Source organism: Orycteropus afer, unplaced genomic scaffold (genome assembly GCF_000298275.1).
Source record: "Orycteropus afer afer isolate SDZICR_OR568_19922 unplaced genomic scaffold, OryAfe1.0 scaffold00136, whole genome shotgun sequence".
NCBI lineage: Eukaryota > Metazoa > Chordata > Mammalia > Tubulidentata > Orycteropodidae > Orycteropus > Orycteropus afer.
Genome location: NW_006921723.1, coordinates 1,330,734 through 1,356,537, shown reverse-complemented (window position 1 = coordinate 1,356,537; position 25,804 = coordinate 1,330,734). Strand labels below are relative to the sequence as shown.

General features: G+C 50.3%; 1 protein-coding gene across 1 annotated transcript in view; it reads right to left on the bottom strand.

The window, feature by feature from the left end:
* The window catches only part of MYO9B (myosin IXB), a 90,267-nt gene that overhangs the window by 33,593 nt on the left and 30,870 nt on the right, over window positions 1-25,804 (bottom strand). Inside the window, exons 3-13 of the mRNA XM_007945457.2 lie at window positions 25,061-25,160; window positions 23,209-23,309; window positions 18,654-18,783; window positions 17,269-17,358; window positions 15,766-15,882; window positions 15,429-15,563; window positions 12,314-12,435; window positions 8,025-8,166; window positions 6,829-7,033; window positions 3,865-3,943; window positions 605-718 (exon numbers count right to left, since the gene is read on the bottom strand). Coding sequence (XP_007943648.2) covers window positions 605-718; window positions 3,865-3,943; window positions 6,829-7,033; window positions 8,025-8,166; window positions 12,314-12,435; window positions 15,429-15,563; window positions 15,766-15,882; window positions 17,269-17,358; window positions 18,654-18,783; window positions 23,209-23,309; window positions 25,061-25,160 — 1,335 coding nt within the window. The remainder of the gene's footprint in view (window positions 1-604; window positions 719-3,864; window positions 3,944-6,828; window positions 7,034-8,024; window positions 8,167-12,313; window positions 12,436-15,428; window positions 15,564-15,765; window positions 15,883-17,268; window positions 17,359-18,653; window positions 18,784-23,208; window positions 23,310-25,060; window positions 25,161-25,804) is intronic.

Here is a 25,804-nt window from a genome sequence, read left to right as displayed (position 1 = left end):
CCGCCTCCAGCCTACACAGTTATTTTGGCAAAACTTGTTTTCTTTTGACCCTGCACTTCCTGTGGCCTGACCTCGGGATCTCGGACCCGAGCCTGTGGAACTCTCTAGCCTGCTGCCTGGCCTAAGGATTCTGTACTGGCCAGCCCCCACAGCAGCGGGAGCCAATCCTTTGAAGTAAACCTCCTTCTCTGTAGAAGTACATCCTGCTGGTTCTGTTTCTCTCCAGAGAACCCTGACTCAGACAGGAGGAGAAGCAAGCTTTGCTCTGTGTGCTGGGGAGACACCTCTGGGGGGGGGGGGGGGTGGGCGGACAATTAGATGCAGTTCTGGCCAAGCTGCCAGGGGGGATGGGGAGGCGGCAGATATTGAGGCAGCAGCGCAGACACTGAGGCTTGTTAAGAAGGTGGTTTAGCTATGGCTGGCTTGCAGACACAGCCGCGCAAGAGCTCAGTGTAGTTTTTTAGCAGCCGGTGAGGAATGCAGGAAGGGGAAGCCGGCTGTAGGAGTGGGGGCAGGCTGGAGCCCCAGGGGTGGCGGGGGCAGTTGTTGCACTTTCAAGGAGGGGCCGCGGGGGGGCCCCCCCACGGCCACGGGAGGGACTCACGGGATGAAGGCCCGGGGTTTCTGGAGCCGGCTGAGGGACTGGAGAAGCCGCCGGGGGTCCTCGCCCTGCCAGGGCAGTCCCTTGATGGTCCTGATGATTTGATCATGCAAATCTCTGGGGGACCGAGGTGGGGGTGGGTGGGTAGGGGTGGGGTGGGTGAGGGAGGGAGGTGCAGTGACAGAGAGAAGACGGAGTTAGAGCAGCAGGCCCGCCACCTAGGGCTCCCTGTGCCGTCAGAACCATTCCCCAGACACCCCTGGAGCTGAAACATGCAAATGTGGTCAGCAGACAAAATCCCACTGGGGGAGTCAGCCAGGACAGCCACCCTTTGGAGGGCTTTGAGCAGAGTGGACTTTGCAGTGTGGCACCTTGGATCATTGAAAAAAGCAAGAGCCACTAAAGAAGTAACATCGAAGGGTCTCCGTGGGAAGAAGCAAAGTGCTCTACCGTTACTGTTTGGCTGACCTCTTAACTGGCTTTCTGAAAAGTCTTGGGAGGGATGACTCTGGGTATGCAGAGTTTAATATGGCGATTCTTAATGAGGGCGCATTGCTACCTGGGGACACACTGGCCATGTCAGGGGACATTTGTGGTTATCAGACCTGGCGGAGGGGGCGTGACTGGCATCAAGTGGGTAGAGCCCAGGGATGCGGCTCAACACCCTACAGTGCATAAAGTGGCCCCTTCCAAGACTATGATTGATGTAGAACCAAACGTCGGCACAGTGGAGGGGAAAAAAAAACAACCCAGTTTAAGGGGCTCTTCACCCTGAAAGATTTAGTCCTATTAGCTTCATTTTAACTGCTATTGGTTTAGGCCTGAGCTGACCAACACATGATAAAGGCTTAGAGATGAAAACTGAGCACTTTTAGAATGAATTAACAAATAACTAGAATCAACAAATGCCTTAAAAGAACTTTCTGGAAGGATTCCAGGTTCATCCAGGGTGGTTTTTTTTTTTTTTTCACATGCATGTTTAAGCTCAAGGCAGTGGGTGGAACGACCTGAGCAGCACTCCTTTGTCCGTGTTCCATGCACCAGACCGTGTGAACCAGACCGCATGCCCGGACCCGAGGGCGCACTTACCTCCGTGCCCTTGTTCTCCAGGGAGGCACAGAGCAAAGATAACAGAGGCGTCACATTTTGTGCCTGTACTTGGATGCCTCCTCTGTGCCCGGAGCTGCCCCATGTGACCGCCACAGCCCACATCCCCGGCCCCAGCCAAATCTGGCGAGCGTGTCCCCTGATCTGCAGGCCCTGGTGCCCCCTGCTCTGCTCTCTTCTTGCCCTGGCGCTGCACGGCGCGCTGGGGCAGATGGGTCCTCTTACGTGCCTCCCTGGTCTCGGGTTCGAGGGCCCTTGCTTCCACTTACTTCTTGCTTTCATAGAAAGCAATGATGTCCTCAAAAGCGTTAATATCGAACTCCTCAGAGCCGTCAAATGAGAAATCTAGCATTGAGCAGCTGAAAGGGAGAAGCTGTATAAACTGAACGCACTCCCTGGTGGGACCCGCGGCTGGGGGTAGGCCCTGGGGAGACTGACAGGTCAAAGACCCTTTTGGGAGAAAATAAGCCTAAAAACACAAGCAGCGGAGAAGTACATTTGCCTTTCTCCTGCCTTCCTTTTTGGGGAAAAAACTGACTTAGAAACTTACACTGTGAAAAGCAGGAAAATGACACATTGAATTTTCAGACCAAGGAATCGCAGCCATTTACCCAGGTGCTAGATCTACCTTCACAGACAAATTTTATCTTCCAAACAAGTATTATTACAAAACAAAAAACAAACAAACAAACAAAACACAAAAAACACTGTTGAGTCAGGTCTGACTCACAGCAACCCTTCCTTGGGTTTCCTAGGTGATATCACTACAGAAATAGATTGCCCAATTATTACAAAGGACTCAAAAAAATGACTTACACTCAAAAATTTTGAGACTTGTCATCTGTGGGATTTGTGGATTTTGAGAAAGAAAGCAAGGACATGGCTGCCCCGGGGCCTTTGCACATTATGGTCCTGTGGTTGGCAGACCCTGCCTGCCCTTCTTGCCTGGTTCATCTGGTCCCTTCTCAACTCAGCCTGCCCAGCTCTGAGGGATACAATGGAGTGTCCCTCCCCTGGCTTCATCACTACCTGGACATCTGTCCAGCATGGCCCTGACTGAGGTCTCTCACCCCATTTCTTGGGCCCTTTTATGCCCTGGCATCAGTGTGTCCTGGGGCATGTTGGGGACCTTTGGTCATTGCTAAAACCAGCTACTGTCGAGTCAACTCTGACTGCTGGCGACCAGGTATGTGTGTCACAGTAGAACTGTGCTCCACAGAGTTTTCAATGGCTGAGGCTGTGGAAGAAGACTGCTAGACCTTTCTTCTGATGCACCCGAGTGGACGTGTACCACCCACCCTTTGGTTAGCAGCTGAGGGTATTAACTGTTTGCGTGACCCAGGGACTTGCAGTCCCTGTTAGGTGACCACAACATACCCCACGGCATCTCGCATGCAGCAGTGAGGCGTCTGTATTTCTGACTGCTAGGGAAGTTGCTTAGAGATCCATGTTTGGGATACCCCTACGGGGCTAAGGGGACCCAAAACAATCAGGTGTCATTGAGTTGATTTTGACTCATGGTGACCCCATGTGGGACAGAGCAGACCTGTTCCATAGGGTCTTCTTGGCTGTAATCTCAATGGAAGCAGACTGCCAGGCCTGTCTTCCATGGCACCGCTGGGCGGGTTTGAACTGCCAACCTGTAGATTACTAGTTGAGAGCAGACCCTCTGTGCCTCCCAGGGACCTTTGACTAAGGGGAGGAGGACTCTTCAGTCAGGCCCATCTCTCTGCCTTGACCCACCCACTGGCAGCCCCCTGGCCACGGGAAGGATGCCCTGAGAATGAAGCCCATATCTCCCCTGCTGTGCTGTGTGGAGAAGGGCACTGACTCACTCAGTGTGGCGGTCACACCCTGCTGTGCAAGTCAGGTCTCTGGGGTTGGTTACCCGGCCCTGCTGTCTAAAGGCTTTGACTAGGAACTGCGTTATGGTAGTTGCTGGGGCCCTGACTCCGACCCCTGCGACCCCACAGGTGCAGGGTAAACTGCTCCTCAGGTGTGTCCTTTTGGAAGCAGACTGCCAGCCCCATCTTCCCAGGTGCCTCTGGACGGATTTGAACCGGACCTTTGGGCTGGCAGTTGAGTGCTTAACCGTTTGCGACACCCAGGGGCTCCTTTCAGAGGCTTTGATTTGGACGGACCGAGGTCTTGCTCACCGGTACAGTTTTTCCGACGGGGTGTTGGCTGCTCTCTGTGGCTCTCCTGGGTGATTCTGGACACCGGGGCTGCCCATGCCTGCTGGGGACATAGTGGACACGGTGGGATGGTCGCCTGGAGACCAGCAACCCCGTCTTTCCCATGGCGGCTGCAAGCCTTAACCAGGTGCCATTGAGTCACTGACTCATGAAGACCTCATGTGTGTTGAGCAGAATTATTCCAAAGGGTTTTTAATGGCTGATTTTTTGGAGGTAGATGGCCAGGCCTTTCTTCAGAGGAAGCTCTGGGGTGGGGGTGGGGGGGGATTCTAACCTCCAATCTGTTGGGTAGCAGCCAAGCTTTTTACCATCTATATCACCTAGGGACTCTAACTGCAAGCTGTACTCTAACCATCTCAAACCAAACAACAGTTTAGCTTAACTTGTAAGGAATCCATGCGCTGAAGACTGCTTTTTTAAAAAAAAAAAACCAAACCAAACTCACTGCCATTGAGTTGATTCGACTCATAGCGACCCCTCCTTGGGCTTCTGAGGCAGTATCTCTATGGAGGTAGATTGCCCAGTCTTCGTTCCAAGGAGTGGCTGGTGGCTTGAACTGCCAGCCTTCTGGTTAGCAGTCAAGTGACTTAGGCACTATGCTACCAGAACTCCCGTGCTCTTTTAAGATCTATCTATATGGGATCAAACTGACAACAGTGACATGAAAGGTCAGACAAAGAGCGGGGGCAGGGAGTTTATGTGAATGAGGGAGGAATAACTCAGAAAAGGACAGTGAGAATGGTTGCCCAACTCAAACAGTGTAATGATGTCACTGAACTGCACATGCAGAAACTTGAATTGGTGTCTGTTTTTACTGTGTATATTCTCAACAACAACAACATAGTTAGAAACAAAAAACAACAGCAATATTATGACACAGTTTTTCACAAATATGATAACTTTGGGCAGAGTAGAGAATTCTGAACAGGGTGATGCCTTCTAAAAAGAGCCCACCATTTTACACTCCTTACAACAATCAACCATGGCAGACCAGAAGGGCAGTGTCTGCACAGGGAGACAGCTCAGAGGGCAGGAATGCACAGGAAAGAAGGACACAAGGAAAAGGTACCACAGGCAGGAAGTGAGAAGAGAGCTGTTCCACTGTGGGGATTGTAGTCAATGTCATGAAACAAAATGTGGATGAACTGTTGAATGAAAAATCAATCTACTCTGTAAACTTTTACCCAAATCACAATTAAAAAAAAAAAAAAGGATTAGATTATGAGGCTGACTAAAGAGATAATAAACAAATGAATGCAGAAATAACTTTAAAGAATCTTAGAACAAGGAACAGAGACAACTGTAAACTTTTCTTATGAAAATTGCTAAAATCTCATTTTGTTCTGGTAAGGAAATATATTTGTTATCCTCTTTTTTTTTTTTTTTTAAAAAAGCACACCATTTATTTCCTATTTCTTACAAAGGCTTTATCCTTTTTGGGTTCTTTCTAATCAACCATCTCCACTGTGCGGCACAGAAGGCCAATGCCATGTGACCCTGGGTGAGAGCCAGTCAATCCTTCTACAAGGTTCCTTATTGGAAAAATGAGGACATTCATTCCCACCTTCTGGGGATGGGAAAGGTTAACTTGTCAACCTCACGTGAAGGACACGACCATGACAAGCCCTAAGCGTACCCTAGCTCACATTAGATATCTGATTACCATCCAGTCTTGATTGTGTGTTCAGGAAAAATCAAAGGTTAAAACAAAATCAACACAATTGTCAAAAGGTGGAAACAACCCAAACATCCACCCACACAATGCAATACTACTCACTGTGAAAAGGAATGAGGCACCAACACATGCTACTACGTGGATGAACCTTGGAAACATGATGCCTGGTAAGGCACACACGGCCATATACCATCTGAGTGCACTGACATGAGATGCCCGGACCAGGTAAATACATAGAGGAAGAGAGTAGCTTAGTGGTTGTCGGGGGTAGGACAGGGGAAGATGGGGAGCGACCTGGGTTTGACTCCCAGCCAGTGCGTCTCATGTGCAGCCCCCCCACCTGTCAGAGGAGGCCTCTGTGATGTGTGATACTGAGCAGGTTTCAGGGGAGGTTCCAGACTAAGAGGGAGTAGGAAGAGAGGCCTGGCGGTTGACTTCTGTGGTGGTTAAGCTGTGTGTCAACTTGGCTAGGCTGGTTTTGGTGGCTGGGCAGCTGGATGTAGTTATTCCCCATGAAGAGACTGGTCATCAGCTCCATGGTGGAATCTACTAGAGCAGCTGAATAGCTGCCTTAGGGATGTGGTCCGCTTCCAGTACATAAGCAGCAGTTTTGAGAAAGGTCTCTGCAGCTTTTTGGCATGCTTGGATCCTGGCTGAGTCATCAGTGAGTGAGTGGCCTGCCATGTTGTCTACTGATCTTGGGACTATCTCTGGACTTGAACTAGTGGCCTGCCGTGTTGCTCGATAATCTTGGGCTGTGCCATTTTATCTCTTGGCCTTGGGTTTGTCAGCTGCAGCAGCCAGCAGCTGTCTGAGTTAAGAGAAGCCTTCAGTTTTAGTGGGCCGGGAGCAAGAGGCAGAGCTGAAGCCCCAGATCGAAGGGTCTTTACCCAGCCCCTAAAGCTTGGCACCTTGAACTCGGACTTCTAGCCTCCTAAACTGTAAGAAAATAAATCCCTGCCTGTTCAAACCACCCATTCGTGGTATTTTCTGCTGGAGCGGCACTCTTGTTATATGCCGTCCAGTCGGACCCGACTCATAGCGACCCCTCCTTGGGTTCCCCAGGTGGTACCACTATGGAAGTAGATTGCCCATCCTTGACCCAAAAACCTTCCCCAAATCAGCCACTGACAGCCCCATGGATCACAACAGTCACATCCAAAGCTGACTGTGGGGTCCTGGAGTCAGGGCCGACCAGATGGGAGCTAACAGCTGATAAGAGCTGGGTAGTGCCTCCTCCTCCTGCTTACCTGCAGCCTTCTCGGCTCTCTCGGCCCGCAGGCGCCCGGCCTCCCGCAGCACAGCCATGGAACGCACGGCGGCCCGCAGCACGGCCCAGCGGAACACGGCCACGGGGTCCATGCCAATGAGCTCACGCACGTAGGAGCTGTCGCTGCCTCTCAGGAGTGCCACGATGTCAGGCCGCATGTAGTCCATGTTCTTCTCCCGGAAGTCCTGGCGGGAGAAGGAGAGGTATGAGCTGGCTGTAGAGAGGGGTGGGGGGGCTATCTCAACCACACAGAGCAGTGCCACCCCAGGAGCCCTAGACCATGAAGACGAGGGACAGAGGCTCTGGAAGCCTGTTCAGCATCTACCACAGAACAGACAAAAAAACACCAGCTGCCACCAATTTGACTCATTCATAGTGACCCCACGTGTGTCTCAGAGTAGCACTGTGCTCCATGGGGTTTTTCAATGACTGGTTTTTTGGAAATAGATTGCCAGGCCCTTCTTCTGAGGTGCTACTGGGTGAGTTTGAATTTCCAACCTTTTGGTTCGTAGATAGGCAAGCTCAACGTCTGTACCATCTAGCAACTGCCAATAGGTATATATGTATTCAAAACCCAGATCTATTGACAGTAAGTTGATTCTGACTCAAGCGAACCTCACAAACAAACAAAAAACACCCAAACCCACTGCTACTGAGTCAATTCCAACTCACAGCCACCCTATAGGACAGAGCAGCACTGCCCCACAGGGTTTCCAAGACCGTACATCTTTACAGGAGGAGATTGCCTCATCTTTCTCCCAGATAGGGTGATTTTTTGAGATCACAAGGCCTTCCTTCTCAGCAGTTCAAACCCACCAGCTGCTCTGCAGAAGGAAGACGGGGTGATCTATTTCCGTAAAGATGTACAGTCTCGGAGACCCACTGGGGGTTGCTTTGAGTCGGAAATGAGTTGGTGGCAGTGAGTTTGGTTTGTTTTTTAGGCCTTTCTTCTTAGTACCTGTGGCTGGGATGAACTTCCAACCTTCTGGTTAGGAGCCGAGCACGTGCTCACTGCCAGCACTACCCATGATAAATCACTGCCATCGAGTCGATTCTAACTCACAGCAACCCTAGGATAGAACAGAACTGCTCCACAGGGTTTTCAAGGCTGTAAACCTTTACGGAAGCAGACTGCCTCATCTTTCCCCTGTGGAGAGCCATGCAGAAGACACGCACCTTGATCTGGTACTTGACCCTCCCTGCAAAGTGCTGGATGATGAAGGCAGGCTCCTTGACGGGTGTGCCCAGGAAGTACTTGTTGTCCTCGTGTTGCTGCTTGAACTTGGCCAGCAGGGTCTGGCTTGTGGCGTGGGGGAAGCTTGGGAGAGAACATAGGCTCTTTAGTGACAGGAAAGCAGCCAGTCACACGCTCTGGACTCCAGGCCTGAGAGCCTCGATGCGCAGGATGGGCAGGTGCTGGAACATTCAGTGCAGGCAGGCGTCCCTGGGAACTCTCGTGGCACAGGACATGCAAACAAACCAGCGAGTGAGCAATGTTGCCATGTGTTGAGTACGTGGGAGTCTGCTACCTGCTGCCAGTGGCCGTGTTTGCAGCCTGGTAGGAGGAGGCTGAAAGGGAAGATGCTGTGAAACAGGACCCCTCACCCACTGCTGGTGGGAGTGTATAATGGTGCAGCTGCTGGGGAGGACCGTATGGCGCTTTCTCCAGAAGGTGAACCCAGAACTACCGTGTGACCCAGCAATCCCACTCGTAGGTATAGCCACAGAAGAACTGAGTGCGGAGACTCAAATAGATCCTCATACACCCGCGTTTACTGCAGCGCTCTTTGTAACAGCCAAAAGGTGAAAACAACCTGAGTGTCCATCAACAGATGAATGGAGAAACACACTGTGGCCCCTCGCATGGTGGGACATTAATCAGCCATAAAAAGGAATGAAGATCTAATACATGCTACGACGTGGACGGACCTTGAAAACATGATGCTTGGGGAGAGAAGCCAGACACTAAGGCCACACAGTGTATCCTCCCATGTACACAAAATATCTAGAACAGGCAAATGCAGAGACAGAAAATGCTCAGCGGCTGTCAGAGGGTGGAGGGAGGGGGATGGGGTGTGACTGCTCACAGGTACAGGGTCCTCTTTTGGGGTGATGACAAACATTTGGAATTGGAGAGTGGTGATGGTTGTACCCCACAGGGAAGCTATGTGGTTGGGGCTGCAGGGCTATGGGGGAGCTGAGTAGAACACCTGGTCTGTGGGGCCCCCTGCTGTTTACTGGGGGTCACTGACTGGCCCTATAGAGTCTGCCAATGCTTGCCCAGGCAAGGCGTGGACCTGGGCTGATCACAGGGTGGGCACGGGGCGACACCTGGCTCCAGGCCCACCTGTACCTGCATGCTGCTTCTGGAGGGGCTGCCTGGCTCCTGGAGGAGGGAGGGGCCGCGATGAAGCAGAGCTCTGTCTTGCTTGGGGAGGGGTGGCGTGTGCAGAATAAGGGGCTCCTTGTACCTGGCTGCTCCTGCCTCCAAGGAAGGAAATGCCACAGTAGCCCTGGCCCGCCCGCTTCTGCCAAGCTCACCGCAGATGCAGGGGCACGTGATCCTCCAGACCCTGACGTGGCCCAGCTGTGGGAAGGGTGAGAGGGTGGAGGCTCTGGAGTTACGATGGTCACTGTTTACATGGCTGGGGCAAGGTGGCAGGAGCGAGAAGTTGGCTTTGAGCACAGAATTGAAGGAGGTGTCATGAAACTCCACCAGGACCATGTTTTTAAACAGTAATAGCAGCTGCCACTGAGTGGGCACTGACAACTGGCGACCCCACGTGTGTCAGAGTGGAACTGCACTCCACAGGGTTTCCAATGGCTGATTTTTCAGAAACAGATCACCAGGCCTTTCTTCCGAGGCACTTCTGGGTAGACTTGAACTGGCCACCTTTTGGTCAGTGCCTGAGCACATTCACCTTGTGCACCAGAGGTTCCTTTGATCACAACGGCTAATGTTTCCTGAGCACGTGTGCCATGTCATTGCCTTCTACAAGCCTCAACTTAAATTCAATCTCACAACAGCCCTATAAGGAGGCAAACTGGACCAATAAGCAGCATCGTGATAAAGGGAGAAAAGACTGACGCTGTCAAAGATTTCATTTTACTTGGATCCACAGTCAACACCCATGGGAGCAAGCTCAAAAAGCCAAACACTTTGCCATCAAGTCGAACCTGACTCATAGCAACCTCCCCTTGGGTTTCTGAGGTGGTATCTCTATGGAAGTAGATTGCCCAGTCTTCCTTCTGAAGAGTGTCTGGTGGGTTTGAACTGCCAGGATTCTGGTTAGTGGTCAAATGCCTTAGGCACTATGCCACCAGAGCTCCCATGGAAGCAGCAGTCAAGAAATCAAATGTCATATTGCACTGGGCAAATCTGCTGCAAAAGACCTCTTTAAAGTGTTAAGGAGTGAAGATGTGACTTTCAAGAGTAAGGTTCCTAACCTAAGCCATGGTATTTTCAATTGCCTAATATGCATGTGAAAGCTGAACAATGAATAAGGAAGACCAAAGAAGAGGTGATGCGTTTGAATTGTGGTGTTGGTGAAAAATGCTGAGAACATCATGGACTGCCAGAAAAACAAATAAATCTGTCCTAGAAGAATTGCAGCCGGAATGTTCCATAGAAGGTGAAGGCCAGACTTCATCTCACCTCCTTTGGTCATGTTGTCAGAAGGGACCAGTCCCTGGAGAAGGATGTCATGCATGGTAAGGCAGACGGGACGCAGGGGCTGCATGAGGGGCTCCAGCACAGCAAGGACTGCGAGGCTGGTGCAGGATGGGGCTGTGTCTGTCCTGTTGTGCACAGGGTTGCTATGAGCTGGAATTGATTCTAGGGATCTAACAAGTGCAGGTTCAGTGAAAAAGGGGAAGACCCTCAATGAGATGGGCTGACACAGGGGCTGCAGTGATGGGCTCAGGCACAGAAAAGGACTGTGCGGAAGGTGCAGAACCAGGCAGCATTTCGTTCTGCTGTACATGGGGCTGCTCTGAGTCAGAAACAATTTGGCGACAGCTAACAACAACAAAAAATAGATGAGCACGGTGAAATTTAGGGATATCAAGTCGAGACTTCAAAATCTCTCTTGTCCTAGGATTTACCTAGCTTTACAGACACAATGAACAAAAACAGCAAGTTTCTGAACAAAGCCAGGTCTGATTCTGGGTAGATGGTTCAGCTGCACACACCTGCTCCGTCCCAGTTTGGGGGCTTCCTGAACAGCACCCATTTCATTCTTCCTAACATGCCCTGGCCCTTCTTCTATCAGAATGTTCCCTATTTGTGTCCCAGCCTAGGAGTTGGAATTGACTCAGTCACAGTGCGTTTGGCTTGGTTTTGTTTTGGTGTCCTAGCTGCAAATGGAGGTGATGCCTTCTGCCCTGGATGGGGACATGGTTGGATGTAGGAGTTGTGACTGAGTCACTCAAGACTCCCAGCCCCGTGGAGACCTTATCAGTGTGACCCTGCCGTCAGGCCTGCACCCAGTGACCACGAGTGAAGCGTTTATACATCCCTGTCACTCTCACTGCCAGTAGCCAGGTGAGGCTTGCGACCACATGCTGCGAACGAGGGAACCAAGGCTTGGGAGTGAGTTCCGAGCCAGTGAATGTGTTACGGGTTAAACTGTATCCTCAAATTATGTTGGAGTCCTGACCCCTGTATCCATGGATGTGATCCCATCTGTGTAGGGTTTTCTCTGTTGTGTTTATGAGGCCAGATCTGTACAGAGTAGGTCTCAAACTCATCACTTTCATTATAATTTATTTTAGTTTTGTTGTTGAGGACACACACAGCAGAACGCCCCCCAATTCAAGTTCCTCCATGTGTGCTTCGGGGGCACTGGTCACATTCTCCAGGCTGTGCGACCGCCCTCAGCCTCCCTTCCTGAGCTGTTCCTCCTCCGTAAAGTCTACTCATTGGCCCTAAGCTTTCTAGCTAACCTTTCAAGTTGCTGCTGTCAACTTGATCCCACAGAGATTAGTTCTAAAACAAGCGCAGTGCTCAAGGAAGCTCTTTTTTACTAGCTAACCTATTGTGTGGTTTCAGTGGATATTTTTGGTTTCAGGGAGGGCTAAAGATTTTCTCAGAACGGGGTTCATCCAGCTTCCACGGCTCTAGAAAAAGTCCCATTTGGGAACAGGGCTTTGTTACGTCCATCAGGCACTATCCGTGTAGGGTGGCACCTAAACCAATGATGTCTGAGACAGAAAAAGAGCAGATTCGGCAAAGAAAGAGGCAGAAACGGGGCAAAGACAGATGCCACCTGGAGATCGCCAAGGAATGCCGAGAAGAATGCTAGATTCAAGGACCATCTCCCCTTAGAGCCGACAGAGAGTGCCTTCTGCGGAACCGGTGCCCTGAATCTGGACTTCTGAACTGGGAGAAGATACATTTCTGTTAAAGCTGCCCACGTGTGGCATTTCTGCTCCAGCAGCTCTAGGAGACAGAGATAGGTGCTCACCTGCTCTCCTCGTCCAGCAGGTAGAAGAGGCCAGTGGGCTTCCTGCTGATGAGGTGGATACAACCCACATTGTCTGTGTAGTCGATGTTGTGCCAGGCAATGCCTTCACTCTGGTACTCCTCCTGCAAGCAGACATGACAATTATTGACAGGACATGGGCGCGTGCCTATCAGAGCAGGGTGCTGAGAGCCACAGTCTAGCCTGCCAGCTGCTGCCAAGTCCACCTTGATTCATGGTGACCCCACGTGTGTCAGGATAGAATTGTGCTCCACAGGGTGGCTGAGTTTTCAGCGACAGATTGCCAGACCTTTCTTCTGAGGTGCCTCTGGGTGGACTTGAACCACCAACCTTTCAGTTAGCAGTCATGCGAGTTCACCATTTGTACTACCCAGGGATTAGGGGCCAGCAAACTTTCTCTGCAGAAGACCAGGGTCGATATGTTTGGCTTCACAGACCACATGGTCTCTGTTGCCACGAATCAACCCTGCAGTTGTAGTAGGGAAGACAGCTGTAGACAATGTGTCAATAAACGGGCGTGGCTATACACTGAGAAATTTTATTGACAAAACCAGGCGTTGGGGCCAGATTGGACATAATTTGCTGATTGGATTCAGAGAGATGCTGTCCAATGGCAATGTAATGCAAGTCACCTATGTGATTTAAAATGTTCTGATGCTGTCGTTGTTAACTGGCATGGAATCAATTCTGGACTCATGGTGACTCCACGCGTAATGGAATGAAATGCTGCACGGTCCTGTCCCATCCCCGTCTCACCCCCAGGATCAGGTGCAGGACGGACCACTGGGACCCACAGAGCTTTCATTGGCCGGGTTTCCGAAGACAATCACTGGGCCTTTCTTCTCAGTCTGCAAGCTCTGCTGAAACCGGTTCAGCACCGTAGCAACACTTAAGCCTTCACTGGCCCTCCAGCCAGGTCTCCCACATCGCAGGCAAGAAGGCCACCACTGAACCAACACTGCCCCACCTATAAATCTCCTACGAGCTACGTGACAAAAATGAAAGGAAGCAGTTCTCAGCTTTTATTTTTTTTAACTGTTTTAAGTTTATTATCTTGACAGCTCACTCTTTGAGAAAGTATATAAATATTTTCTTGGGGTTGCCATGAGTCAGAATCAACATGATGGCAACTGAGAATGCTTCCTTAACTACAGTAGAACAGTCCTATTGTTAGGTGCCACTGACTTGGTTCCAACTCAGAGTGATCCCACATACAACAGTGCCCAGTCCTGCACCCCTCACATCGCCGCCGTGCTTGATCCCACTGTTGCACCCACTGTATCAATCCATCTCGTTGAGGGTCTTCCCCTTTCTCGCTGACCCTCTACTTTACCAAGCATGAGATCCTTCTCCAGGGACTGGTCCCATCTGACATCATGACCAAAGTACGAGAGAGATGAAGTCTTGCCATTCTCACTTCTCAAGAGCATTCTGGCTGTACTTCTTCCAAGAAAAATATGTTCTTTCTTCTGGCCGTCAATGGCACGTTCAACATTCTCTGCCAACATCACAATCTGCATGCATCAGTTCTTCTTTGGTCTTCCTTATTCATTGTCCAGCTTTCACATGCATGTGAGGCTATTGAAAATACCATGGCTAGGGTCAGTCCCACGTTAGTTTTCAAACTGACATCTTTGCTCTTTAATACTTTAAATGTGAATTACATCATTTCATCTCTTGACTTCTGCTTCCATGTGCGCTGATTGGGGATCCAAGCAAAATGAAATCTCTTACAATTGCAATAATTTCTCCATTTATCATGAGGTTACTTATTGGTCCAGTTGTGAGGGTTTGTTTTCTTTATGTTGAGGTGTAATCCATACTGAAGGCTGTAGTAGCTTTTAATTAATTAAAGAAATTAATTGAGGTGAAATTAATTTTAATAATATAATTCAACCCAAACAGCTCAAATATTTATCACTTCAACATGTAATCAATATAAAAAAAAATTTTTCCATGAGATATTTCACATTTTTTCCGCCACATTGAGACTTCCAGCCACCACCCATCTGGTGCACTGTGGCGAGTGTGTTGCTGTGATGCTGGAAGCTATGTCACTAGTATTTCAAACAGCAGCAGGGTCACCTATGGTGGAGAGGTCTCAGTTGAGCTTCTAGACTAAGACTAGGAAGAAAGGCCTGGCAGTCTACTTCTGAAAAACAGCCCATGAAAACACAGAACAGATCACAATAGAATATTGTCTGGTGCAGTGCTGGAAGATGAGATGCTCAGGTTGGAAGGCACTCAAAGTACACAGTGGCCACCACCACGGACCTGAATACAGCAATCGTGAGGCTGGTGCAGGATCAGCCAATGTTTTATTCCGTTGTATATGAGGTTGCCATGAATCAGAGGTGATTCAATGGCAACTGAAAAAAGAACAAGTTTACTAAATCTGCCGTATTTTTACACTTTCTGCACATCTCAGCTTGGACTAGTGACACTTCAAGTGCTCAATAACCAGAAGGCTTAATTGTAAAATCAGCTAAATATTTACACAAATCCATCTGCTTCTTCTGTCAGAATCATCACTGTGAAGGATAAGAGACGCGTAAAGATGGCGGCACACGCAGCAGAGAAAGGACACGTAAGATAGACCATTAACATCATTCGGAGCAAACCCCTCGAATGTCCGCCTGGTCTGTCTGTTGAAATGAGTTGACATTTGAGCCGCTGTAGTTGTCATTTGCCACTGAGTGGACTCTGACTTGCAAGGACCCCCGTGTGCGAGCAGAACTGCTCCGCAGGGTTTCAAGGCTTTGAGCTTTCAGAAGCAGATCGCCAGGTCTGTCCTCCGACCAGGCCTGAACCCCCCACCTGTCAGTTAGTAGTTGGGCACTGACTCAACTGTCTGCGCCACCCAGGGACTCCTGAGCAAAGATAATGTTGGGGACTGATCTGGGGCCAGAGATAGCCCTGGTGGCTGCCCCCACCTGGCCTGCGTGGGGCTTTCCCAAACTTTCCTTTGGTGGGCGAGAACGTAACAGCAAGAGGGAAATTCTGGGGCAAGTTCACCAACGGGTCCTGAGGGAGATCCTCATTCTAGAACATTCCAGCTCCCGGGGGCTGGGCGGGTACCTAGGTGGTGCTCTCTTACCTGCTCCAGTTTGAAAATGTGCTGATTGAAGTAATACTGAAGCTGCTCGTTGGCGTAGTTGATGCAGAACTGTTCAAAGCTGTTTCTTTCAAAGTCTTCAAACCCAAAAATGTCGAGGACCCCAATGGACAGGCACTGTGGAAATGGAGATGACAGGGATTACGGGAGATTCTCCTGCAGGAGCAGGCAGTGACCTGGGGAGTTGCTGGGTCCCCCAGATCATGAAGCTGGGCTGTTCCCAGCTGGACCTGAGGGTGGGGGGAAATGGCCCCTCATCTGACGTCATAGGAGGTATGCTGAGGTGGTTTGGCTCCGTGGAGCAGATGAGGGCACTCACTGACACCGACTCCTGCATGTCCTTCTTGTTGAGGAGGGCATGGTTGATGCGTAGCACAATCCAGTCAAACAGAGCGCTGTACAGAGACTTGGCCATGGAGTCACGGGCAGTTATGGCCTGTGGACACAGAAGGGGGAAGTGTCATACCAGGAGGAGTGCTATATGGAAAGAGGAGCATCACATGGCAGACCTGAACCCCCACCTTCCTGATCAGCAGCCGAGCTCTCCACCATTTGTGTCAGCCACAGATCCAACCAGATGCTGACAAGCTGAACCTGACTCATGGCAATCCCACACGTGTCAGTTGAACAGCGCTCCACAGGGTTTTCAGTGGCTACTTTTTCAGAATCACCAAGTCTTTCTTCTGAGATGCCTCTGGGCAGACTCGAACCTCCAACCTTTCCGTCACTGTCTGTATCACCCAGGAGTCTAACCCGCTGCCGTCGGTGACCCCAACTCACACCCCTATGTGTGCTGGAGTAGAACTGAGCTCCACAGCATTTAAGGCTGTGAATTTCGGAAGTGAAATGCCAGGCCTTTTATTCCCAGGTGCCTCTGGGTGGACTCGAACCTCCAACACTTCCCTCTGCAGCTGAGTGTGTTCTCCATCTGTACCACCCGGCAACCCTAGGCTGTCTGTGGTTTAAAATGCCTAACAGCTTTCCCACCAGGGAAAGGTCTCCACCAACTAGAAACTCCCCAGTCAGGGACCTTCTGTGCTCCTGCTGTGATCCAAGCTACATGCTGCCAGTCACACTGACTCCTGAGATACAAAACTGCAAGAAAGACACGACAGGAAGAAAACATCCTGGCTGGTACCAAGGCCAGAGGACTCTCCTTATCAAGATTTAGGGACCCGTAGGCCAGGAGTCCATGAACAGTGGTCTTAAAGGTCATGCTCGAGCCTAGGGAATGGCAAACTTTTCCTGCAAAGGGCCAAACAGTAGATATCTACAGCTTTGCAGGCCAGGCAGTCTGTGTTGCAACAACTCAACTTTGCTGTTGTAGGTGTGACTGCAGCTGTACCCACACCAGCTGCTGTGGAGTCAAACCCAACTCCTGGTGACCCCATGTATGTCAGACTAGCATTATGCTCCCTGGGGTTTTCAATGACTGATTTTTTTGGGAAGTAGATCACCAGGCCATTCTTCTGAGCTGCCTCTGGGTGACTTGAACCTCCAACCTTCAGGCAGCAGCTGAGTGCATGAACTTTGCACCAGCTAGGAACTCTAATAGCAGCCACTGACAGCGTGTAAACAGATGCATGTGGGATGTTGTCAATAAAACTTTATTTACAAACACAAGTGGGGGGCCAGATTTGGCCTGAGGGCTGCAGTTAACCATCTGAACAGGCTGGTGCTGTGCCCATGAGCACATGAGGACCAGAGGTACTGCCAGGTTCTGCTCTATCACCCTGGGGATGCGAAGAGACTACCTGTGCCCTCTTTTTTCCAAAGGGCTGGTGACCCATCCTTCTGGGCAGGGGTTTGGGGCCATGCTTACCTCGCTGAAACTGTAGGGCAAGATGAGCTTGTCGTTGACAGTCACCGTTTTTCTCTTGGTGAGAACTTCCACCAAGATCTCTCGCTTCACCTGTTTCACCATCCAGAGGGGAGAGAAGGGAGAGAGGATGAGGGGCTTGTTGGGCATAGCCAGGACCCAGCCCAAAATGCCTACGCCAGGAGGGGGTACCGCAGCCCACCGCCAGGGTGGCCCATCTGTGATGTGCTTTATGCTGGTGGGTTGGGGAATTTTCACTCCACAGGCTGGCTCCATAGTCCTGGTTGACAGCCCAGGGTGTGGCCGTGCAGGCTTGGGTGGGAAGGCAGCCCTGGGGCCAGATGGCACCTGATGACCTGCACTTGGAGCTCTTGCTGTCGGAGGCCGGGCCTGGACCTTCCCTGAGGACCTGGCCACCAAGCCTTCTTCCTGACCTAGCAGTCTCTCCCTGCCTGCAGCCTAAGTGGGAGCAGGGAAAGCTTGCTGGAGGCCCCTCCCAGCAGACCTGTATCTACTCATCCTGCTGAAGACCATCCCTGCAGCCACTGTGTCTGCATGCAGGCACACCATAGCTAAGAGAGGCTGCAGGTGAGAACATACAGGAAACAACGACTGAGCCAGGGCTTCCCATTCTGGGTACTGTGGCATTTGGTTCTAGACCACTGTGTGTGGTGGGGGTATTGGCAGCGTATTGAGTGGTTTCCCTGGCCCATTTGATGCCAGTAGCACCCTTCCCCAAGTTGTGACAACCAAAAATGCTCCCAAACATTGCAGAACATCTTTTAGGAGGCAAAATCATCACTGTTGGCTAAGAACCAGTGGAACAGAGAGACAGACAGACAAGCACACAGGTTAGTAGATAGTGAGCAGGTAGGTTAAGTAGGTAGACAGGTGGGTAGATAGGTGGGTGGGTAAGTAGATAAAGAGGTGGGTGGATAGATAGATAAACAGACAGGGCTTCTCATGCTACAGCAGGGTGTCTCCCTCTCGGCACTGCTGACATTTGGGGCTGGATCACTCCCTGTGGTGGGGTGTCCTGTGTGCACTGCAGGGTGCCAAGCAGCTTCCCGGGCCTCTACCCACTCAGTACCAGCAGATAATCCTTGCCCAGTGATGACAACCACAAATGGCGCCTAGGGGGCACAGGCTGGCAGGTCCCACCAGTTGACTATGCTGATCACATAACCTTCAGAACTGGGGGTGTAGTGTGAGGTGCCTCTGCCCAGGGAGATCACAGAAATGAGGAAGGGACGTGGCGGAGATGCTGGGAGGAAGCAGTGTGCAGGCCCCGGTTATGAAAGCGTGGCCAAGTGGGAAGTCCTGGGCACTGGCCGGCACGCCTTGTTCAGGCTCAGGGTGGCACGCAGGGGCAGGACGGCAAGCGATACCTTGAGGAGCTGGGAGAGCGTGTCCAGCACCTCTGGGGGCCCAACCTCCAGCCCCTCATCACGGCCCGTGGCCCTCTTCTTGTAGGTGACGTTGCCCAGGTACAGGATGGCTGAGAGGACGGAGAATATCCTTGGGGAGAAAAGGGCCCGAGTTAGGATTGTTCCTGCCATCACCAGGCCATGGAAACTTCCAGAACACCAGTGCTTCGTTAGTAAAACCAGTGAGTGAGCACCCATGAGAACAACGTGAAGAAATGCTAGGTCCTTCTACCAACGGCTTGCCTGGGTAACATGGCTTTGAACAAGGTCCTTTCGACTTTTTTTTGCGGTGGGGGAAGCTTTCGAAAACATTTTTTTTATTAGTTCTGGAAGAACACACACCAGAGTATTAGACAGCTATTATTGTTAAAAATTAGAAACTTGGGTGATTTTTGCCCCTTTGTCTAATAAGTACAGTAAAATCTATAAAAGCCAGGAACTGTGTAAGGTGGAAACCTGACAGAGAAGGAAAACTTCAAATATATTTTCCAGTAGAAGAAGCGATAGAAAAGTGGTAAGACTGTATCCTGTCAAAGGCAAAAAATTTGCAGCACCCAGAAAAACAAGGCAATCCTGTTGAATTCTAGCTCCCACAGATTTCACTGTACTTTGTATTTTTTTTTTCAGAAATCACTGCTCTTAGTTACTGTCAAGTCAATTCTGGCTCATGGAGACCACACGTGTGGACAGCAGAACCATGCTCCACAGGGTTTTCCAGGTGGCGTAGTGCCTACGCCATTTGGCTGCTCACCAGAAGGCTGGCGGTTCAAACCCACCAGCTACTCCTCGGAAGGAAGGTTGGGCAATCTACTTCCGTGGTGATACTGCCTTGGAAACCCAAGAAGGGGTTGCTGAGTTGGGGCCGGCTTGATGGCAGTGAGTTTGGTTTTGGTTTTTTGACCTTTCAGAAGCATATCCCCAGGCCTTTCTTCTGAGGTGGCTGGGGTGGGTTAGAACCAGCAATCTGTTGGCCAGCAGTTGAGCATTTCATCACTGCTGCCACCCAGCGATTCTGCTTTTAAATTTTTTCTCAAATTAACTTGCATTCTTTTTATTATAAAGAAATATAATTTTCTGTAATTGTAGAAAAATGAAATAAAAAAAAATTTTTACATGGAAGGACTGTGTAGATATAGAAAGGCATTCAATTCCTAGGTGTGAACACATACTGTACAGATAGAACCCTGTACCTAGCATTCCGACCAAGAAACAGAACATGCAGGCTCCTGCAGAAGACCCACTGTCCACACTTCCAACGCTGTCTGTGAACTTGATGTCACTGAGGTTGTATGTACCTGTGTCAGGCCTGTCAACAAGGAACCATGTTGGGGGCTGGAGTGGATGGGGTGGGGCTGTCATTAATGTTACTGCAGGTAGCAATGAGCCCTGCTGTGGTCGAGGTGATTTGGCCTCCTGGTGACCCCCTTCTGTTACAGAGCAGAACTGAGCTCCCCAGGGGTTTCTTGGCTGTAATCTTTATGGAAGTAGATTGCCGGGCCTTTCTTGCACAGCACCACTGGGTGGATTTGAACCACCAGCTTTCTGGCCAGTGGTTGAACTCAAATTTTTTGCACCACCCAGGGACCCCCAGGTACCAACACTCTGTCAATTCTCCCTGTTGAGCTGGGTTTTCCCACGTTGGCATTACCACAATTTGGTTGAGACGTGCTCTGTGCTGGGAGCTGTCCTGTGCTTTGTAGGATGTGGGCAGTGTCCCTGGTCTTCACCCCCACCCAGCAGCCAGGTGTGACAACCAAAAATGTCTCCAGACATCACAGCATTACCCCTGGGTTAGAACCACTGATAAAGAATAGTCCAGGGTTGACAAAATATGGCCTGTAGGTCAAATTTGGTCCATGGCAGGCTTTTTTGTGGTCCCAGAGCTAAGAACCGTTTTTATACTTCAACCAGTTATATGCAGGTTCTAACCCCTGCACCTGTGAATGTGACCCTGTTTGGAAAGAGAATGTCATGGACTGAATTCTGTCCCCCAGAATATGTGTTGGCCTCCTAACCTCCATACCTGTGAAGGTGACCCTGCTTGGAAACAGGATTTTGTTATGTGAATGGGGGCATACCAGAACTGGGTGGGTCCCGAGCCTAACTGCTTCTGAGTGATGACAGAGCAGAACAGACACAGGGACAGGGACACAAACACACACACACACACACACACACACACACACGGGTGCAGAGAGCCTGTCACATGAGGATCACCTATAAGCCAAGGAACCAAGGAATGCCTGGAGCTACCCACAAGGAGGGAATCAATATGTCTGAAACCCTGACTTGGACTTTTAGTCTTCAGTACTGTGAGAACATAAATTTCTGTTTTTTTTTTTAAAGCCATCCACTTGAGGTATCTCTGTTACAGCAGCTCTAGGAAGCTAAGACATAGGGGTTTCCTTTCTTATGAGGTGTGGTGGTTAAGTGCGTGTGTCAACTTGGCTGGGCCTGGCTGAGTGGCTGGGCAGCTGGTGGTAGTTATTCCCCTTGATGAGACTGGCAATCAACTCCATGGTGGGATCTACCACAAGCAGCTGAGTAGCTGCTTTGGGTATGTGGTCTGCTTCCTGTATATAAGAAACAACTTTGGGAATGGTCTCTAGCTTATGGCATGCTTGGACCCTGCATGTCATTCTTCATCAGCCTGCCATGCTCTGTGACCTTGGGACTTACAAAGGACTTGAATTAATGGCCTGCCATGTGGCTTGGTAACATTGGGACTGTGCCATTTTAGTTGCTGACTTTAGGTTTGTCAGCCTCAGCAGCTAGTAGCTGCCTGAGTGAAGAGATGCCTCCAGCTTCAGTGGGCCGGAAGCAAGAGGCAGAGCTGAAGCCCAAGGTCGAGGGGCTTTCACACAGCCCCTAGAGCGTGGCACTTTGAACTTGGACTTAAAGGCTCCAAATTGTGAGGTAATCAACTCCTGTTTGTTCAAGGCATCCCATTTGTGGTATATTCTTGTCAGAACAACACTAGGTAACCAGAACATGAGGTCATACCAGAGTAGGGTGGTTCTAAACCTAATAACCTCTGAGAGGTGTCTCATAAAAGAGCAGAACAGACACAGTGAGATACGCAGAAGAAAGACAGACTCCTCCATGTGAATATATATCTATAAGCCAAGGACTGCCTAGGGCTATTGTGGTGCAGTAAAATACATAGTGTGGCTTTTCTAGCTCTAAGTCTTTGTAAACTCCATGGTGGGATTTGCCATGAGCAACTGAGTAGCTCTTGACTGTTAAAGTTATCCACCTGCGGTATTTCTGTTGAGAGTGACATGAAGCAATCTTGAGAAGTTCACTCTTTCTCGGGTGTATAGAATTCTGATGTTGGGATTGGTTGGTTTGGGCCATTCTGCCAGGCTCAAAAGGAACCCTCCTAGAGGAAGAAGTAGTCTCTCTGACTGCTGGCTGACAAAGATATGCTGAGAGAAACGTACTCCTGAGAGACAGACACAAGAGACACATACTACTGAGAGAGTGATGTGCTACTGAGACTGCCGGCTGCTGAGTGAGACAGCCGGCTGCAAGAGACTGAGTGCATTTCTGAACTTGAATTGTAGCCTGTTGCTTCCCTAATAAACCCCATAATCTGTGAGTTCTATGTGGCCAATGAAGTGAATTATCAAACCCAGCAGAGAGGTGTTGGGTGTTGTGGGAGGAATGGTTGGTGTCAGGGCTGGTGAAAGGGCTAGAGGGAGGCGGCATGCCTGGCCTCGCAGGAATAGACCTTGGGCTGCTGATGGTGATTCTGTCTTCCTCTTGTGGGGTTAGAGGAGGTCAGAAGATGCAGCCTCCCTGCCCCTTTGGCAGCTATCAAAGGAGAAAGATACAAGGTATGACCTTCTCCTACAGACAACAGAGACAGAGCTCACAGCCCTGCTGACACCCTGAATCCAGATTGCTAGACTCCAAAACTGTGAGACAATAAACACCTCTTCTTTAAGGGCACCATGTATGGTATTTTGTTACAGCTGCCCTAGGAGACTGCTGTACGGTTGACTCCAACTCAAGGCAACCCCATGTGGATCAGAGCAGAACTGTGCTCTGCAGAGCTGTCAATGGCTGATCTTTTGGAAGTAGATCACCAGGCCTTTCTTCCAAGGTGCCTCTGGGTGGACTCGAGCTGTCAACCTCTCAGTCAGTAGCCAAGTGCTTAACCCTCTGTGTCACCCAGACACTCCCTGTAGTTTTCTGGTGATTGTAAACAGGGCTGCTATGGACATTTGTGGTTGTTTTAGGTGAACAGATGTGAGCACTTGGTCTGGCATACTCAGCTGTACTAGGCACAGCCAGGCTGTTTCTCAAAGTGGGGGGCCTATCCAGGCTCTCTTGGCAAGTGTGTGGGGACCCTGGGATGGTTTTAATGTGCGCTCCTGGGGACTTCTGACTCATGGTGTAAACTCTTTTCCTGTGTTTGCTGCTGGGCTGGCCCCCGAGTGACGTGCCCACTGGCTACCTGTCTCCTTCTGGTGACTGGGGGGATGGGGTGAACATGGGTGTGGACACTCACTGCTTCTTGGTGGCCGGCAGGAAGCCCACCATTTCCATGGCCTGCTTGAGCCGCTCAAAGTCATGCTTCAGGTCCTCTGCGTCCTCAATCTTCAAGTTATGCTGAAATACAGGGCATCCCATGTGGGTGTTAGGGTTGAGCAGTATCCCTCACAAAGGAAGGCTGGAGTCCTCACCCCTGCACCAGTGAACGTGACCTTGTTCAGGGAACGGGGGTTTCTCTTTGCAGATATTATTAGTTAGGGCGATGAGATTGAATCGGACTGGGGTGGGTCCTAAATCTACTTCCGTCTGAGTTATAAGAACAGAATAGAAAGAGACACACAAAGTAGGGGACAGGCATCTGTGAGGATTGTCTACAAGCCAAGAAATGCCAGAAAACGCTCAGGGAATAGAAGATGGAAGAGACAAGGAAGAGTCTTCCCCTAGAGCCCACTGAGAAGGCACAGCCCTGCTGACACCCTGAGTCCAGACTCCCAGCCCTTGAAACTGTGAGACAATTAATTCTTGTTCCTCAAAGCCACCCACGTGTGGTCTTTCTGTCATGGCTGTCCAGGAAACTAAGACAGTAGCGAAGAATCAGACTTGGCCAAACTGAGGTCTGGCTATGGCCTCTGGCTCCTGGAAGGTGACTTCCATGTCCCTGGATGAATGTTATGGTCCAAATCGTGTTCCCCCAAATATGTATTGGACTCCTAACCCTATACCTGTGCATGTAATCCTGTTTGGGAACAGGGTTTCCTTTGTCCTAATAATGAGGCCATACTGATGTAGAGTGAGTCCCCAACCTAAGCCCTTCTGAGTTATAAGGGTAGGTTAGAGGCAGCCACAGACACAGGGGGCAGACTTGTTGTATCTGAGGATGAGGGAGACAGGTGCACCTACACCCAAGGACTGCTGCTACCAGAAGCTGCAATAGACAAGAAAGGACCGCTCCCCAGAGCCATGCCCTGAGTTCAGACTTCTAGACTCCAGAACTGTGAGAAAATGAATTTCTGTTTGTTAAAGCTGCCTACTTGTGGCATTTGTTACAGGAGCACAAGGGAACTAAGATAACCATCTAATAACATGCCCTTATGATGGGGGCTTTGGGCCACTTAGTATCAGTTCCGAGCTCTCTAGCGAATGGAAATTAAAGGTGAGGAACGTGGGCGGCCAATCCGTGAGCTTACCGTGAGCCAATAAAAACCCTGAACATCAGGCTCGGAGGAGCTCCCTCTCCTGTCTGTCAATACCCCATACATGTCATCACACAAGAGGCCTGGGCAGGTGACCCCATCCAGGACTCCAGTGGAGGGAAAAGATTGGAAGCTCTGCATTGGGACCCTCCCAGACCCTGCTCCATGTGCCTCTTCTTTTGGTTAATTTCAACCTGAGTCCTTGTGCGGAAATAAACCTCATCGTATGTATAGTGCTTCCCTGGGGTTCCATGGGTCATCCCACTGAATGACTGAGCCTGAGGGTAGCCATAGGGGTCACTAAGTTTGTAGCCAGCTGGTAGGAAAGAGAGGTGGCCCTGTGGGACCGCAAAATCTGTGGCTGGCGTCTGGGGTGAGGACAGTTTTGTGGGGACTGCTTCCCTGCCTTAGTTGCTTGGTAACTTCTTTGTACATCAGAGACTCTGGATGTTTCTGGAGGGGCGAGGGTGGTATGTGGGAAGATATTCCAGCTACGGCCGGTGGGTGGGACTGGGAATCAGGAATCAATGGGCCTTTTGTGCCACCTCCTCTGGCTCCTCAGAGCCGGCCTGGGCGCCAAGGACGGCCAGGGCAGATGACCTCTGGGCTCCCGGCGGCCCAAAAACAGCAGGCGGGGAACAGAGGGCGTTTGTGGCCAAGCTTGGGGTTGTTTACCTGGTTGAGGTAGAAGTAATCTTCTGGTTGCCTGAGCTGGAATTCTTGGCGCTCTTCCTCGCTGACCCCGAGCAACAAGTAATAGAACACGTGGTAGTTCCTGCGGGCCACGGTGAGGGGAAGAAAGGCATTTCTGGGGGTTGAGCAACAGCTACTTGTCCAACCACCTCTATTACTGCTTTAGAGACCATTCCAGGGTGGAAAAAACCAAAAATCTAAGCCCTTTGCTGTTGAGTTGATTCTGACTCACGGCAATTCCATCTGCTACAGAGTAGAAGTGTGCTCCACTTTTCTTAGCTGTATTATTTTGGAAGCAGATTGCCAGGTCTTTCTTCTGTGGCACCTCTGGGTAGACTCAAACCACTAACCTTTAGATGAATGGCTCAGTGCAATCCACTCAGGGGCTATGCCAGGGACTTCAAATATGAACAACTTTCAAACAATAAGTAGATCCTTACTGTGTTTTAAAAAGTGGGCTTTTTGACATAGAAATAAAATCCTAGTGCCAAAACATGAATGAACCTTGCAGACATCATGCTGAACAAAGTAAGTCAGCTGCGGAAGGACAAATACTGTATGAACACACTTACCCGAAACAAGTGAATACACAGAAACCAAAGGTTATTAGGGGAGGAGCTCTGGTGGCTTAGTGCCTAAGGCACTTGACTGCTAACCAGAAGACTGGCAGTTCAAACCCACCAGCCACTCCTCAGAAGGAAGGTTGGGCAATCTACTTCCTTAGTG